Source organism: Elgaria multicarinata, chromosome 21 (assembly GCF_023053635.1).
Source record: "Elgaria multicarinata webbii isolate HBS135686 ecotype San Diego chromosome 21, rElgMul1.1.pri, whole genome shotgun sequence".
Taxonomy (NCBI): domain Eukaryota; kingdom Metazoa; phylum Chordata; class Lepidosauria; order Squamata; family Anguidae; genus Elgaria; species Elgaria multicarinata.
The window spans coordinates 16,676,036-16,693,948 of record NC_086191.1 but is presented as its reverse complement, the minus strand read 5'-3'; the positions used below and the strand labels follow the sequence as shown (position 1 = coordinate 16,693,948).

The window sequence follows — 17,913 nt, the reverse complement described above, 5'->3', positions numbered from 1 at the left end:
AGGAGGCGCCTCTGTCAGGAGGCCGCTCCCACCTGATCCCAGCTGGGTTTCTTCATCCGACTGCAGGTGGGAGGAGGGCAGGAGAGAGCGCCGGGGCAGGCTTGGGTTCGAACCCCAGCTCAGCCCAGTGGCCTAGGTTAACTCACTGAGAGGAGTGGTGGTGGGTGTCTTGACGTGGGCCTGCTTCTCCAGGCTGGCTGCGGCAGCTGGCGAGCAAAGCAGTTCCAAACACCCAGACTGCCACGTGGGCAGAGGGCTGCCCTGCCTGACGGAGGTGGAGTGCAGGGGCAGGAAGTGTCAGCCCATGAGCCTTTTTGCCCCCAGCACCCCCCTGGCCAGCTGCAGCTGATGGGAGCTGGTCCAAGCAAGGGGCTCTTGGGCTGCGTGGCCCCTGGGGTCGCCCAGGCGCTCCAGACAGCCCCTGCCCATGGGCACAGGACGGGCACAGCCTTCGGTGTAAGCAGAGGGGGGCGGGTCAGACCCTCCCAGGCCCATCGGCCACAAAGGCAGCCTGTCCCACAACTCCTGTCATTCTCAGCCAGGCTGCCTGGGGATGATGGGAGCAGCAGTCCCTCGCCTCTGGCTGGACTAAAGCATTGCCTGCCCCTGCCTGGAGGGATGATGGAAAGAGCGCGGACTGAATTGTCTCGGCCCTTCCATGAAGAACAGGCAGGCCGCCCCCCACTCTGGGGGGTGGGGAAGAAGAGTGACACAGTGACCCCGGGCTGCTTAGAAACTGCATGGCAGAGGGGGGGCACTAATGAATTTATACGGCCGTCTCCCCCTCCCTGGCAGGCCATTCATCAATTGCAGACATTAAGGGCTCAGAATGGAGGGGGGAGCAGCTGCTCTGCCTGGCGGCCCCCATGGCCCAGTCTGGGGGGTGGTTGGTTGGCTGCGGATTCATTAACCAGCGAGGGGAGCAGAAAGCCTGGCTTTGGTGGCCTCTGACCTGCCCAGGCGCCACCGCAAAGGGGCCCAATGGAAACCGTCCCCCTTGGAGAACGGGAGAGACAAAGGGGCCAGGGGGAGGGGGAGGTCTCGCTTTGTCTTGGGGGATGAAAGGTGCCCCTTTCAGGCGTGGAGGGAGGGAGGGGGGGAGATCGCTTTCCCTTTCTTGGCTCTTCTTCCTGGGAGCTGGGGGGGGGATGCTTTGGTCTCCTCCGGCCAGCACAGGGCTGGGGGTCATCGTGGGGAGGCCTGACACTGGGCGAAGCAAAGTGAAGGCGGGAGATGGCTGCCGGCAGCCTGGGAAATGCAGAGGTCTGCCAGGGCAGTGCTGGTGGCTGGGGTTGATGGGAGCTGTAGTCCAACACAGCCGGAGGCTCTTCTGGCGGGTGGCCATGTGCTCGCCATGGACAGAACCCCCCGCCTGCCTCTCTGGCCTTCCTGACGTGGGCGCGCATCCCCTCTCCTCTGCAAAGCATTGCGCCCCATAACCTCAGCTGGGAGCAGGGCCTGGGCTTCCCTTGCCGGCTGCTGGCAGCCAAGAGCAATGGCCCCGAGGCCCTTTGGGCTGTGCCTACTGCCCACGACTCTTGCTGGACGTCCTTTTCCCAGCCCGGCTGCTGCCACCTGATGCGCAGAGCTCTTGACTACAGGGGCGGGCGGGACGGGGTTGGGAGCCCTGCGCCATGGGGCTTCACTGCAGAGAGGACACGTGAAGCAGAGAGGTTTGGGGACGGAGTGACCCCATGGTCACTCAAGGCAGCAAGGGTTCAGACTTTGCCCTGAGCAGCAGCTTCTCTTCCTCCTCCGCAGTGACTTGGGAAGGGAGGCCGTGTGTGTGTGTGTGTGTGTGTGTGTGTGTCCCCGTCCCCCGCTTCTTTTCAAGCTAAATTAGCACATGTGGGTTAGGAAAAGGGGGTGGGTAGCCGGGCTCCCGCCAGGGGCAACAAGCACCACTAGGCGACTTCTTAAAGGGAGGGGGCTGCCTTCATCCACCTCCCAGTGACCTGGGAGAGGCTCTTGGGTCGGTACAATGCTGGCTTGCTAGGACTCGGGTGTTCATGGTGGAGGGACAAAGCCAGAGGTGGTGGTGGGGCACCGGGGCTCAGCCAGGCCAGGCCTCACAGGGAAGGGGCCCCATCCCTGGCTTCATCTGCTGGGGTGGGGTGGCCCAATGTCCGCCTGCAGGTTGGGCTGTTAGGGAAATGCTCCAACCTTCCCCTACGAGAGGCAATTTTTTGGGGAGGGGGGCATTTGCCGAACTGCATTCCAGGCCTGCCTTGACTTTCCAAGGAGTGGTCCCAGGGATGACTTCACTCCCCTGGCGAGGTTAGCACAACAAACAACCCAGGAGGAGGAATTCCTCTTTTGTTTAATCAACCCCAGCGATTAAGTGCAGCGGCGGGCCGGGAGGAAAGGAGGGGGATTGCTGGGCACTGCTCAGCTGCAGAGGGGGCGGGGATGTTAACACGGGGGTGGGGGGAGCTCATCCAGGCAGGAGCAGCTGGGCTTGCGGGGGGCGGCTGGTCCCCAAGGCCTGGCCATCAAACAACAGCCCTGAGTGGGGCAGGGGAGAAGGGCCCCCGGTCTTGGACCTGTTGCTCATGCTTGGCTTTCAGCTCCAGCGCCCACCCACCCGCCGTGCCTCGATTACCCCCTGCGTTTGTGTCTCTCCGCGGCTTCGAGCTGGCTTCGAGTGAAAGGCAATTCTGGGCCACGCCAATCTTTCCAGGGCACTTACAAAAGTGGGTGCTCCTCCTTGCGCCCCCTCACCTGGTGGCCTGAACGGGGGGCTCGAGCTGCCGACCGGAGACTTCGCAGCCTTCGGAAGATTAGCACCCACCCACCCACCGCCCTGCAGCCAGTGAAGGAAGTTCCCAGGCAGAACAGCCACAAGGAAGGAGCCCCGACAAGGAATTAATAACTGGGTCATTGCTATTGAGGAGGTTAACGAGAGCGTTGAGATGTGGGTGTGGGTGTGATTTTGAAGCCGTCTCCACGTCTGTTGTTCTTAGCCGTGGTTGAGGGGTGGCCTCTGTGGTTGCAGGCGTGGTGCTGGGGTGCCTTTGGGAACGCATTGATGGGGGGGGGGGGAGAGGAAGATAAGAGGAAGACGAAAGCTCTCGCCGGATGGGTTTGCAATTCCACAAACCACAAGACACACAGAGCTCCAGGGATTCATTTTTAGAAGACATTTATTAGCAAGAAAGCCGAGGATCAAAGAGGTGGGTGGAATCTAAACAAAGGCACAGCTAGGTACCACAGGGTGGGTGGGTGGTCTGGGGGGGCACGAGAGAAGGTAATTATCATGTTTTTAACGCAAGGGGAGTAAATAAATACTTCAGAACTAATGGCAACTACTATGGCAGAAAGTCCCGGGGAAAGGAGGGATTCAGTTGGTGGAGGGGACCGGAAGGTATCTCGGCTACGTCACGTCTTTTGCGCTACAGGGAAAGATGGTTGCGCTGGGAGGGGAGGAGGACTGGGACATTCTGCATAACAGCAATAATTAAATTTTTAAAAAGAAACACCCTGTGGGGCTTCACGTTTTCATTCCCAAATGACCTTTCCAGACTACAAGACTTTCCAGTTTATTGTTGAGAGGACAGACACGAAGGCAGGGATTTCTGTGTGTGCCAGGAAGGAGCACGGACTCTTTGGGAACTGATGGGGTGAGGAAGCAGTTGCCCTCCCTCCCAGGACATCTCATGTGGGAGGGAGGGAAAGAGAGTCTAGCACCGGGGGCAGGGGGGGGAATCACTCCCTGACCCCCAGGTCTGATCCCAAATTCCACAATTAATCTCCCAAACAAGGGAGCCCTTGATGTGCCCTCTGGAGGGCAAATGGCCCAGTCAGGGACCCTTACAATGGAGAGGCAGGAACGGCTGGCCGGGGGGGGGGGGGGGGGCTGCAGGCATCAGAAGGTCAGAACTGGCTTTATCCATCCTGACCCCACCACTGCCCCACTTGGGCTGAGGGAATGTTATGAAGGGCCAGGAGGAGGCAAGGCGCTCCTCTGAAGTCTTGCAGTACACAGTGCCTCTGGGCATGAACAGAGCGACAGACGGTGGGGGCCGGACAGTTTATCAGGGGGCCAAGTGGCCTCGTTGGCTGCCAGTGTGACTCCCGGTGTGTTCGCTGTCCGGCTGAGAGCCGGCACGGGCTAGAGTGGGGCCCCCATGCCTGCGTCTCTCCAGCGCCCCCCTCCCGCCTGCACCCCCCACAAGCAGGCCTCTCACTCCCGGATGTAAATCCTCGTGCAGACGACGTCATCGGCCGTCATGGTCTGAAAAGGCAAGAGAGGGCATTCAGTGAGCCGCCAGAGCGTGGCCCGTGGCATAGAGCCGAAGGACCCCAGCTTCAGTAAAAGCCACGGGCTCAACAGCCCCACCCCCCTTGGAGAGAACAAAAAACCCACTGGAAAAGCCACGCCGTGCTTAAGGCCTGTAGGCAGCGTGTGCGTGGGTGCGTGGGTCCGTGCTGGTTGGGGTTCCCCTTCCGCCTCCTTGGCCTCTGCTGACTGTGACGAGGAAATGCCCGGCACTGCCAAGCCCAGGCCCTCCCCGTGCTCCTGCCCCAGGTGGGGCTGCCCCACGGCCCCCTTACCAAGATGAGCTCCCCGTCGTTGGTCAACTCCCTGGACCAGCCGGTCTTGGGTCCGTCCCCCTTCAGCAGCCTCTGCTCGCACACCATCTTGTTGCCGCTCTCCCACTTGGCCAGGCTCTGGCGATGAAAGGGAAGGGGGCCAAGGCCGCTCCTGAGAACGGGAGCCCAGAGCAGCCCGCAAAGGATCCCCTCCGCCCCGCCAAAGGGGCCCATTTGTCACTCGGCAGGCGGCTGGCAGGAAGACGGATGATGCTCGCAGCCGCCGTTTGTCGTCCCCCCCCCTCGCTGGCAGGCTCATCCATCAGCCCTTGAAGGGCTCCCGAGGGAGGGGAAGTGTGAATGAGGCGGCCGCGGGGAGAAGGGAGCGCTGCCCGGCTGCCCCCCTGCCTTTGGGACTTCAGGAGCTTCAATCGTTCTCCAGGGCGTCAATTACCCAGGAAGCGCTGAGCTGCTGCTGTTCGGGGGGGTGGGGTGGGGGCTCGTACTGGGGGGGTCCTGACACTGAGTGCTACTGAGATGACCCCCACAAAAAATGGGCCTGGTCCTCTCAGCCTATGGGAAAAGCAGCCATGGGGAAGTGGGGCAAAGCAAGGGTGTTTGGTCCAGAGGCAGTCAGGGAACCCTTATTCCTGCAAGCCATGGCCCCTCCGAGATCGCTGGCCCGGTCCGGAAAGAGGCCGACAGCCATCGCTGCTGCTGGACTCCAGGAGCTTTGGGCCCTGGTGAGAGGAGGGGGCTGCCCAGACCCCCGGCTCATGGCCCAGCCAGGTGGTTGATGGACCAGGCTCACCACCAGCCCAGCTCTGCCTCGCCCCCCCCCCTGCTCCCTTGGCCGAGAGGTTCCTCCCTGGGAGATGCAGGGCTCCCCGGAGCATGGCCATCTCCACAGCCCCCTCACCTTGCAGGGTCGCCCGTCCACCGTCTGCTCCTCAAACTCCTCCCCGATCTTGAAGTTGATCTCGGTGGTGCGCACCGTGGTCGAGGTCTTGATGTAGAAAGACTCGCCGTCCTGCTTGATCTCCACGGCCGGCTTGGAGGCGGCAGCCACGGCGATCTTGCGCAGCATCACGTTGACGCCTGCAACGACACGGCCACGGGGGCTGCTCAGTGCTGGGGCGGGGAAGACTGGCAGACCCCCCTCACACACACCCTCACCCCCCTCCACTCTGCACCAGGCGCCTCTCGTCCTTGACTGGTGAACCAAAGCATCCCTGGGCTTTGCACATCAACTGCCGTGCCTGGGAAGTGTGTGGCTCCACCAGCATGGGCTGCCACAGTCGTCGCTGCCACGCACTCTGCCCACAGGTGGTTTGGAGGTGTTCAGAAGTAGCAGCAGGTGCAGCCAGCAAGGAGGGAGGCAGAAGCCCTGCCTGGAAGGAGACTGCCCTGGGCCCAGCTGGCTTCCTGTCCCTGGGCCGCTCACTCCCCACCCCCTTTTTAACTGGGTGAGTGAAGAGCTGGGTGCCGCCCCCTCCCTGACACCTCTCGTCATTCGGCTTGTTATGTCGCCAGGCGAAACCTTTGTCACTCGGGAAAGCTGCTGAAAACCAAGCTGCCGACGTGCAGCAGCCTGCCTTTCCGACCCGCCTCTCTGAGCCGCTTGAAGTATGTCTACGCCGCCTCTCAGGGCCAAGCCCCCGCCAAGCTGCACCCGCAACAGGAAAAGATGCGTAGACATTCTGGACGCATTCCCATGGCGTCCTGCATCTTACCAGAAGGCTTTTAAGTCAATACATGAAAGCCGGAAGCGGAGAAAGCAGCCTAGAACGGATACATTTTAAAGGCTGCACTATGAGAGCCAAGCAGAATTCCTTTGGAAGGGAAGCTGCAGAACTGTGGGGCCACGAATGAGAAGGCCCCGTCTTGCCTGCCAGCCAACTTAATTGTTCTTCCTGGCGGGCAGACAAGCAGGAGCTCCAAAGCTGATTTTAATATACGTGCAGGATCGTTTGGGTGAAAGCGACCCTGAGATAGCCTGGCCCCAAACTGCAGAGGACTTTCAAGGTTAACTCAGAAACGTACTGGTAGAAAACCCAACTGCCTCAAAAAACGGTGCCACGTGTTCCAGCTTCTGAGTTGTTGATTTGAACTCTACCCGTGTTTTGTTTCTGCGCTTCAAGGTGGCATCGCATCTGCCCTCTGACGCCATCGACCCTGGGCAAACCAGGCTGCCTCCGTACGGGGGAGCGTAAATGGACGCATTAAACATGGCAACCCTCAGACACCATTGCGAGGCATTTCAAGGATCTCCCCGGACACGTTCTTAGTGTCCGCTTGGAAGCTTCTCTTTGAAACCTTTGTGATACATTTTGATGACTACAGCACAGGGAATTCCTTGGGCGAATTTGACAAGTCTCTGACTTGGGCTCAATCGAGACCGAGAACGACTCACTCGCTCCGTAATTGTCCCACAGTAGAGGCACGTACCTTATCCACCTCACTTTCCCAATCCACTACCAGGTGGGAGGGGGGTCAACAGCCACTCTGATGGGATCTTTTTTCCTGCTTTGAATGGATCTCATTTACATCTGGGCTTTGCCTTGTAATGTGACGCACCCATCGGTTTGGCTGGCTGCCCTTACTCTGTTATAACTCCTCCCTTCCCCTTCCCCCCCCCTCTGTGTGTGTGTGTGTTTAGGGAGGGGGCAGCAGTACAGAAGCTGATACCACAGTAAATCTGTGGTTCTTTAAGCTGCCACAGGACTCCCTCCTGTTTACGCTGAATGTCACTTTCAGTTTGTTTCTAAGAAAGAAGCGACACACATATTTGATAAACAAATCACTAGTCGGCATGAGTATCCTGCAGAGGAGATGGCCTCTTGCAAGGCTGTGCTGTTCAGCATAGCAGCTGAGCTCCAGCAAAGCTCACCTTGTCTTTCTTAATGCTCTTTGGAACCCTCAGCAGAAGAGCAAACACTCGGTCGTAAGTGAGCAGGAAGGAAAGCAAGCTGGTAGAAGCAGCAGGAAGGGAGCTCAGCCCCATGGCAATGGGGCAGGCTCTTCACGGGTGGCTTGAGTAGAAAGGAACAGCATCTCTGCAGCCCAAGATGGGAGACTTGGAAGCCCAAAGGCACAGCTGTTTCCAGCTGCTGCCCCTCCCTCCCCTGGGCATTGCAGGGCGCTGCTGACTCTGCAGCCTTGGGGGACCTTTGGGAACGATGTGGCCAGCAGGCTCTGGCTGAGGGTGAACTCGCAGGAGGCAAAGGGGCAGGCCCCGATGGGCGTATTTCTTTGCCTGCACCCCCTGGGTGACCAAGGCCACCACCATCTGAGAGTCTTGCACCAGAGTTGCACAATCGTGATGGCTTCCCATAGAGAGGCCGCGTCGGCACGGCTTTGCACAAATGTGCAATTATGCAACAGGCCCGCAAGAGAGGAAACAAACGGCAAAAGGTGCACCCAGAGGAACACCCAGGGCCGAACTCACTGGCGTAGCCCCACTGGAGCCCATGGGCTTGCTCCCACGGAGCAGGGCTGGGGGTTGCATGGAGGAGGAAAGAGGCTGGCTGGCCAGCTGCTCCTCTGGATCCAGGGCTCACACAGAGCCCTGCGTTGGTTTGTTCAAGACGCACTCCGTTTTCTTTGTGTGTGTGTGTGCCTGTGCATTGTTTTCTCTAACTCTCGCAATCCAACCGCTGAAGCCCTTGTCCTTGTTTTTTCTGGTCCTGCCCATGGACCGGAGTGCAGCAGGGGAGCCAGAGGGTGCCTCACCCTTTCGGAGGGAGCAATGGGAGCAACGCTTCCCTCTGGGAACAATTACTGTGACAGGAAATATGGCTGCACAGCCGGCAACCCTGCCAGGTCTCGGGTGTTGCCAAGTTTCCCTTTTTGAAGACTGATTATGAGATGTGAACAGAGATTGTCATTTTATTAGGGGAGTGGCGAGGTTAAGGCCCCTGTTAAAAAGAAGAAGAAAGAATAAAAGGAAAGGAAAGGAAAGGAAAAAACACCACGGCTGCCTCATGCTTTCAAAGAAAAGAAAAGAAGAAAGGAACCAGAGGGCCGCGGGTGTTTGCTCAGCCCCGTAGCTGTTTTGGGACCAGGGCAAAACAGCTGCTCCCCCTGCCGTCGTCCCACGAGGGTGAAGAGTGCAGACTGGGGAGGGAGGGAGGGAGGGAGGGGACCCCCCTCACCTGCAGCGCCTCCCATCCCTCCCCTCTTCAAAAGGGCCCCCCTCCACATGCCCCCCCCCAGTTGCCCTCTCACTTTGTTCCAGTATCTGGGGCGAAATGAAGAAAAGGCCGAGGCTTCGAAAGAGGGCTTCAAGGGCACCACCGTCCTTTTTGGGCAGAAGAACGTCAGAGGAGGAGCCCGGCTGGACTGGGCAACACCCCCCCCCACCATTCCGTGGCCCACAGAGGGAGGCTGCCCCTGCCCGTGGCCGGCAGCCGTGGACAGGCCAAGGGCAGCGCAAGGACACACGCGAGACTGGCTGGGCTTCCGAGCACGGCCGGCGTTGGGGTCAGGCTCACAGCCGGGACTTCCCTCTGCGCTGCTAAGAGGCAGCTCCGAGGGGGAGGATTTCGCCATGCTTGGCAAGTTTCCCCCCTCCCCGGTTTCTGCCCTCTCTCAACACTCGGCCCGGGACCTGCCATCTCCTGCGGCTTCCTGCTTCCCCGTCTGCATCTGCATCGGAGACTTTCTGCCTGAGTCATTCCGAGATGGGGAAAGGGGGCCGGGGGGGGGGAAGAGAGGAACAGGCTGAAATATAAGTATGTGATAATTACCCTGAAGTATGTTACACATCCCCCCCCAAAAAAACTGGAAAGTATTTGCTGTGACCACCTCACGCTTCATAGGGAGGGGAGGGGAGGGCGGGGGGCTTTTCCTGGCTGGAAAATGAGGAAGAGCGGGCCTCTCCTGAAGGGCGCACAGCCCTGGTGTGCGTAGGGGGAATCCTGGGATCCCAGAGTCCCCCTGCATTTTGAGGGGCTGCTGCAGACTGGGTGCCAAAGGGGGTGGGGGGTTCCTGGAGACTGCCAGACCAGAGGTGCTGGGCGGGAGAGGCAGGGGGGTTTCTCTCCTGTTGTTCCAGCAGAAAGCAAGAATTGTAGGGTAGCCCCCCGCCCGCCCCCCCACCCGTTGTCTGTCCTTGAACAACGAAATCCTGGCGAAGCCGGAGCAGGCCGCATGGGAGGGTCTCCCGCACTGCTCCAGGGCAGGTGCTGTGAAGCACACGCGTGCAAAAACACCCCCCCGCACACACACCCCGGTAGCCTTCCTGCCTCTTCTGGGGTCACCCGTCCTGTGGCCCAGCAGCGAGGTGAAGCTCATGGGGGCACGTGGGGGATGGAGGCCGTTTCAGGGAGGGTTTGTCCCCAGCATAGCTGGCACTAAGGGCCGGGACCCCCAAGCCCAGCCCAGGGGTGGGGTGGGGCTACATGGGGGTTCTGAGCCCTGGCAAGGTGTTGCCAGCTATGGCAAGCAAACGCCTTCCACTGGCCACTGCGCTGGCTTCTGGAGCCTGCCAGGAGGCAGAGGGAGTCTGGCCGGGGGGGGGGGGGCAAAGGGCAGCCTTCCAGGGCCTTCTGGGCACCCCTGGGAGACACTGCATTGGCTGGGAGGGGCTCTTGAAATGCTGCCCCCCCCAGGCACACACGGAGCCGGAGCACCCCAAAGAGCAGCCTCGAGGCCGAGGAGCATTTGGCCCCCTGCTGAAAGGGGGGCGGTGGCATGGCAGCACGAGGGCCGCTCTGCGTCGTCGCCCCCCCCCCCGCCGGCGGCTCCCCCCTGGGGGTTTCGAGAAGGCGAGAGACTCGGCCGCCAGCTCTGCCTCAGCCCCACGGACCCCTCGGAGGTGGCGCAGCGCAGAGACGAGGCGCGTCAAGAGTGCCGGCTCCCACGGGCGCAGATCCCCACCCCCCCTCCGCCAAAGTCAACGCGGCGAGACGGAGTTCTTGCATTTTTATACCGCCCAATAGCCAAAGCTCTCCGGGCGGTTTACAAAGAGCCCCGGACCGGGCCGGCTGGGGGGCGGGGGCACACCTGAGGCCGGCGGGGGGAGCAGCAGGCAACGGGTCCAGCCGGAGAGCCACCCTGATGGATTGGGGCCAACGCTCCCTCCCACCCATGCGCCCACCCCCAGCTCCACTGGCCCCGGTGCCCGTGGGAGGAGGGCCTCGGTCAGCCCCCGGACCCGGGGCCTCCGCTCCCGAGTGGCCGATGGGCCCCCACATGTATGTGCGTGTGTGCTGGGGGGTGTGTACAGCGGCCCGGCCCAAACTGCGGTCCTCCCAGTGCTTTGGACTTCAACTCCCATCTGCCCCAGCCAGCCAGTCCAGCTTCTTCGCCCAAAGAGCAGCCCCCGCGCCCCACCCCCGGGCGATCCTCAGCCTTCCCAAAGCCAACGGGGGGCCCGAGCCTCCCCCCCCGCCCCAATTCCAGAGCTTTCGCCCTGACGCGCCTGTCCCGGAGCCCTTGCAGAGACCCTCCCCGAGGGCAGCCGGGCCCCCGCCCCGCCCCGCCCCGCTATATTTAGCCGGGTCTCGGGGCCGCCGCCCCCGCCCGCCCCCGGAGGCGCTCCGGCCCGGGCTGAGTCACGGGCTATTTCTTGCCCCGCCGGGGCTCAGCCCTCCGCCGCCGCCGCCGCCGCCGCGCGGTCCCGGCTCACCCAGCGCCTTGAGCAGCTCCTCGAAGTTCTCCGAGCTCTTCATCTTCCAGCTGCCTGAGAAGTTGGGCATCGCGGCGCGCGGGCGGCAGGTGGCAGGGAGGCGGCAGGCGAGAGGCGAGCGGCCCGGCCCGGCCAGAGGCGCCGCCAGCCGCGAACCCGCCCTCGCCCCCGGCCGCGGCGGCCCCGAGCTCGCGGCGCTCGGCGCGACCCGCGGGACGGAACGAAGGAACGCGTGGGGAGGCGGAGAGGCGGCGGGTGGGTGCGGGCGGGCGTGGGGCCGCTGCTGCTGCTGCTGCTGCCGCTACTGGCGGCCTCGCTCTGCCGGGCTCCTTATGTGCCCTCCTCCTCCTCCCCCCCCCCGTCTGGTCCCTCCCCCTCCTCTGCCCCATGCCTTGGCTGGGCGGGGGGAGGAGAAAGCCAGAGCAACACGATCCACGCACATGCAGCCCCCCCCGCCCCCCGCCGCCCCTTCTTCCACCTGGAGTCCCTCCGCCCGACCCTTTCCCCGGGAATGATGCTGCCCCCCCCCACACGCACCCCCCCAAGTCATTGTGCTTTGCGTGCTCCTCACAACACTCTGCGGCTTTAGGGGGGCGCATCCCTAGGTTCGGCGCGACGCCCCTCTCCGGAGCTCCCCCTCGCCCCCCCGCTGAACTTTCCCCCCAGGCCTGCTCCCCAAAGCAGCCCGCGTCCGCTGCCGGGATGCGGACCTCTGCGCTCAGCTGCCGCGACCATCCCCGCGTGTGCGTAAAAGCAGAGCGGCAGCGAAGAGCGCGGACCAGCCTGGCCCATCAGCCCCTCTCGTCCGGCGCGGTGCTCGCCTCGCCCAGGGGCCGACCGGCTGCCCGCGGGGAGCCCACGAGCAGGACAGCAGGAGGGCGACAGCAGCCCCCCCCCCGGCCCTGTTCCCCTCTCCCCCAGGAACCCAGTTTGGGGGCAGCTCTTTGAGACGAGGGCCAGTCCGGAGGGAGGCATCCCGCGGGGTGAACAGCCCTGGCGAGTCTCCCCGGCTGCCGAAGCATCTGCCAGGGAACACGCGGCTTCCCTGAAGGTGCCACAAGACCCCGCGGCAGAACTCGGCCCTCTGAATGCGCAGCTGGGATTACGGGCATCCTTTCTCCCGAAGCCTGGCTCCGGATTCATTTCCCCTCTCCCTCCAGCGATGACTAACTGCAAAACTTGGGATCGATTCATTTTTGTGTCAGCACCAAGAAATTAAGGCATGGGCAATTAATTCAAACAATGCTTATTAAGCAACATTTGTGGTGATGGGGAATTCATCAAGAAGGCAATGAATCAGAGAACAGGTTTGCCACGGCGGCGGAGTCATGCGCGGCAAGGGATGTGCCAATTCCTGAGCTCCGCCCAGCGCCAAAGGGCCTGACGTTGGGGCCCCGAGGCCCGGCGAGCGCATGGCTGGCGCGCCTTGCCTCTGAGGATGGGGCGCTGGGCGCGGGCGGAGCAGGCCCGGAGCGTAGACGGTTTCAGCTTCATGTTTTGGCTCCTGTCAAGCCAAACGTCTGATGAACTCGCTGGGATAAGTTCAGACTCTGAGGAATCCAGCCTCAAAGACACGAACTAATTGGTCATGCAAGAATCACCGCAAACCTTCAGAGCAGCAGCGCTCATCCCTGGGTCGCACGGGGCGCTCGGCAACCTGCTCTCATGCCCACCCAGGAGTCCCAAGGGGGTCAAGAGCTGCACTCTTGGAGAAAGGAGGAGGCACGGATGGAACCTGCACTTCCTCCCTCCCGCGGTCTGGACCGAAGGGAGGGAGCCCTCAGATGCTGGCTCTGGTCTTGGCTGAAGCCCCTCCGAGGGTGCGTGACGAGAGAATGGATCTTCTTGACCAGAGAGTGGTGATTGCTAACCTCCTGCCTGGCAGGTGAGGGTTCTCCTCTGCTCCACAGGGGAACATCCCTGTCCTCTGTGCCGGTGGTCCTGGGGACAAACCAAGAACCCCTGGAGGTCTGACCTTGCCTGCGTGATGGCGCCCTGCTTTCCTCTGGAAACCGTCTGTGAAGGGTGTTCGTGGCTCCCCTCCTCCTGCTGCAATTGCCCGTTGCTTCCCCATTCCACGCCCCCCTCCTATTTGGGCTTTGCGTCCCTAAAGCTTGCTCCCAAGTCTGCAGCTGTCCTGGTTGGGCCAAACAGAGAGGCTTCTCCCTCCCTGGCCTTCTCTAAGGGACCGGCCGCCTTTGGCAGAACCTTCCAGGCCTGGCTCACAAAACACACGGGTGGGCAGCCACTGACCTGTCTCTAGGCCCGCACACACCCCTCCAACCTGACAGCACAGAAAGGGAGGGGGGTCTCACCTTGAGCACCCCTGGGGAGTCGGAAGCATTCAGGTTCCAGGCCGGATCATGCCTCACATGCGGAGGAACCAAGGGGACGTTGTTTTCCTGCACGAAGCGGCCCCAGAAGACGAGGCTGCCGTGGGGCTCTCCTTCCAGGGATGTGCAAACCTGAAATGTTGTTCTAAACAGGAAATTGGAAAGGCATCAGGGATCCATGTTCAAACCCACAGAGGGGCTGCGTTCCGCTCTCTGGAAAGGATCCAGCCCAGGGTTTAGTTTCAACCTGTTGTAAATCCTGGCTTGGATTTGGCTACCAAAACTCAGAGATGTTCCTATCTTAGCCAAGGCTCAAATTCCTCTGGAACGTCACGTGGTTCTGTTGAGCTCTCATGGCTCATATCTGTGGCTGGACTTCCCCTCTGCAAATTCATTGAATCCTTTTTAAAAAGCCATCTTGCAGCAGTGTGTTCCATACATTAAGGGCACATTGCGTCAATGAGGACCTTGCATTGAGCAGGGGGTTGGACTTGATGGCCTTATAGGCCCCTTCCAACTCTACTATTCTAGGATTCTATGGCCCCCTTGGCCTGCTCCTTCCTTTTGGGAGGGGGTGAGAGTAACTCTCCCCCCCTCCCCCGGGGTCAAGGGCAGCTTCCTCCTTTGACGACTGGGAGAGAACAGCCAAGGTGTCTGAGATCCCTCCAGAAAGGAGATGGCGCTTTTGCCAGGGGCAGGATACTGGGGTGGTGAAAGCAATGGGCTTGAAATCCTAGGCGGAAAGCCCTCTGGTATCCTCTGGCATTCTGGCTGGTTTCCCATAGTGTGAATACCTGTAATATTAGCCTGGGAGGACAAGGGCCCCGCAATGTTGGAGAAGGCGTGGGGGGGAGGGGAGGGGAGGGGAGGGAGGAGGAGTTTCCCAGCAACTCTCCGGTTACTGTAACCCAAAGTATCCAGTTCCTGCCATCCGTCTTTTGTTCCAAAGGGTTGGTGGAGTCACAAAATGATTTTATTGGAAGAAAATTTAAACTGCGCCCTCATCCCCCTCCTTATGGGGAAGACATGGGACCCCTCGCTCAGGAACTCAGCTCAAACATTCTGGTGCTGGGGGTGCGGGGAAGGTGCGTTTCTCCTCCGCAGACCTCGGCCTTCCCCAGAGTTAGTGCTTGCAATAAAAGCCGTGGAGTGAGAAAGCAACCTCAGGACGGAAACCCCACCACCACCAGCAAACCACACATGTCTTGGGAAGTTCCCTGGGAGACTAGAGTCCTGCCAACTCTGGACCATGGGAGGAGGGCAACTGCCCCCCTTTTGGGCAGCCCCCATCTTTCCTGCGCAGCCTTGCTTGCCTCTGTGCCGCTGTCCCTAGAGCAGGCCGGTAAGGGCTGGCATCATGCTTGCCGGGCATCCTCCAAGCCAGCTACGCTTCTTTCTGTACCCCCTCCACCCCACCCCACCATGGGGTGCTGTCCAACTTCACCAGGGCTGCCCAAGGGGGTCACAAGGAGACGGGACAAGGCTGCCCTGGCTGGAAGAGGGAGGGCTTTGCTAAGAATGCCCCCCCACCCCCATGAGGACCCTCCTCTTGCCCGGGGCAAGGCCAGGCGTGGGCAGGAGAGCCAGCGAAGGTGGGCAGCGGCTTCATGACGAAGCAGCCGTGCGGCCTCCTCAAGGGAGAAGCGGAGGATCACGTGAGCCCCTCCGAGGCCATGGGGAGCAGTCTGGGCCCAGCTGGGCCTTGGCTGCATGAGGAGGGCTGCTTCCGAAGGGCATGGGGCACACCAGCCCCTCCCCCCACCCTGCTCCTCTGGCCCCAATCCAGCAACAGACTCTTGGTCAACACGCAGAATGGAAGAGGCAGGGGGAGCCCTGCGGCAGGGCCTTTCTCCAAATTCCTAACTGCCCCATCCTTTCCCTTCCCTTTCTGCAAAAGTCAAGGGAGCGGTGACATTGACTACACCAGACTGCAAGGTCCCTCTGGCCTAGTTCATTTCGGAAGAAAGAGTGCACCTGCTCCACCCACTGGGCAAGATGGTCCATTGAGTCCCACCTAACCGGGAGAACTTCAAGGCATCCGCTTAGGGCTGGGATGCAGAAGCTGCACACAGCACCCCCCACCCCACCCCCCCGCCTGGATGCTTTGCAGCGGCTGGGCTGAATTTCTCAAGGCCTGACCCGGCTCCTTGCAACGAGGGAGAGAATGTGGCGCTTCACGCTGTCCTGGAAAAGCTTATTTTGGCTCCAGCCTTGGGGCAAAGTGAGAAGATTAACTGCTAATGCCGGAGCTCAGAGAAAGAGAGAGAAACGCGGGAGAATCAGCGTTCCCCCCCCTCCGCAAGGGCCATTATTATTGTTGCCTTTGGCCCCCTTCCAGCACTTGCCCGGCTGGAAGCGAAGGGGCCGAGTGGCCCCTCACCGGGCCTCCGAGTGGCCCCTCTTCCAGCCCCCCCCCCCAAACAGCGGAGAAAAGGCCACAAGGTGGGTGGGGGAGAAGCTGAAATCCTGGCCCAGGGAGGGGGGAGATCATGTCTCGGTCTCATGTTCCACCTCCACCACATGGAAGTTACCAAGCTGTGGGGGGGGGGGCAGGGAACCTGGGCTCCAGTCGAGGAGAACAAAGGATGCCCCCCCCCACTGAAGTCTAGACTTTCTGGGAGAGGGGATGGGGAAGGAGCCCCCCCCCCCGCTTCTGCCATCTTCAAGAAGCCCCTCTGCGATGTTTGCTTAAGTTTCTTCTCTCTCCCCCCTCCATAATAGGCCATGCATGATTGGGCAATTGGTGACACAGGAGCCTCCCTCTCTCGCGCACACACACACACACACACACACCCTGCGCAGGCCATGTGTAATCCCCTGGGTGGGTGGGGGGTTTCCAAGGGGCTCAGCAGCTGCCCTGGCTCCTGGGTCCGAGGCCTCTTGCACACCCACCCACCAGCCCTCGTGACGGGAGCTGCCCTGGGAGGACCCCTCACTCACGGGCCTTCCCAAGAGGATGGACCCCAAGCTTTGCCCACCAGGAGAAGGACGGCTCCCATCCGAAGTTTCCCTGCCAGGAATTCCCATGGGAACTCCCCGAAATGGCCCTGCCACCCTTGGGACGCTATGTGAGAGTCCAAACTGACGTGGGCCTTAGATGCAAGACACGGGGGGGGGCTCCCCCTTCTCATTGAGCTGTCCAGCCTTCCCCCCCACACACACACAGAGCAGTGCCCCCCAAGGGCAACCCCCAGAGCCCGAGATCTGCTGTCAGGATGGTTCTGTATGACCAGGCTCAGGCGAGCCCTGCTCCCACCAGGGCCCCCACCAGCTCCTTCGCATTCTCAAGTCCCCCTATTCCTATACTCAAGTACTCTGCTAAGGTAAACCACACAATGTGCTTCAACATATTTTCGTGCTGCCCAGTTAATGCCAACGCACTTTCTTCCCCCCTTCGCCCTTTTCGTCGGCCTGTTAAATTCATCATCCAACAGGACGTTAACTGGAGGCATTCCAGCGCTTTGCCTCTGCTGGCACCCAGAGGAGAGGGACCGCCAGCCTCGCACGCCGGGGTGCGTGTGTGTGTCGGGTGGCCTTTCTGTCTGGGCTGGGCTGCAACGGCGCCATCCCCTAAGCTACACAACACCTTCGCTTTGGCAGCATGAGCTCCGTGTGCACCGGAAGGGTGACGTTGCAGAGTTCTGGCACAGCCTTTCGCAACAACACACCTTAAACCCTGGGTCTAGACAGACCTCAATCCTGCACAGAGCCCGAAGATTTCCTGGCCTACCTGTTAGATAAATTACAAGCTTCTTTCCTTTTGCGAAGAGTGGAATCCAACCGGAAGCACCGTGGAAACTCTGCCGTGGAAACACTTCAGACAGAGACTAAACACATCCCCTTGGCAAAAAACCCAAATGGAGCCATCTTCCAAATCAAGGTCGTCTCAAACCCCGAACATTTCCTTTTCTGGACGGACGCTGCGCTGCGCTGCTGCCCTAGAGATCAGCCATGGGGGGGGGGTCCACATGCCAGAAGCGCCCAGCAAGAGCTGCGTTTGGCACTGGCTGGTGCTTTGTGGGCCGGCTTCTCAACATTCAGGGCTAGCAGCCCTGGGCCACCTTATAACCAGTGTGGTGTAGTGGCTACAGTGTTGGGCTGGGAGGTCCAGGTACTAGTCCCCACTCCGCCATGGAAGCCCACTGGGTGGCTTTGGGCCAGTCACAGACTCTCAGCCCAACCCACCTCACAGGGTTGTTGTTGTGAGGGTAACATGGAGAGGAGGAGGAGGATTATGTGCGCTGCCTTGGGTTCCTTGGAGGAAAAGGGCAGGATAGAAATGGGATGATGATGATGATGATGATGATGATGATGATGATGATGATGATGGGGTTGAATTTTGGGGGAGGAACCCCCCCCCCGTAAGGAAAAGTGCTGAGGAGGATAGCAGGCGGGAGAAGTCTGCTCCCTGTGCTG

At 60.9% G+C, this 17,913-nt stretch overlaps 1 protein-coding gene across 1 annotated transcript; it reads right to left on the bottom strand.

Annotated features, from left to right (window-relative positions):
• Positions 1 to 4,164: 4,164 nt before the first annotated feature.
• Positions 4,165 to 11,240, bottom strand: CRABP2 (cellular retinoic acid binding protein 2). Its single transcript, XM_063145833.1, has 4 exons — positions 11,165 to 11,240; positions 5,453 to 5,631; positions 4,555 to 4,671; positions 4,165 to 4,234 (listed from the first exon to the last, which is right to left on the bottom strand). Exons 1-4 carry the CDS (start codon positions 11,232 to 11,234, stop codon positions 4,184 to 4,186), a joined length of 417 nt encoding a protein of 138 aa, XP_063001903.1. The 5' UTR covers positions 11,235 to 11,240; the 3' UTR covers positions 4,165 to 4,183.
• Between the last annotated feature and the right edge of the window lie 6,673 nt (positions 11,241 to 17,913).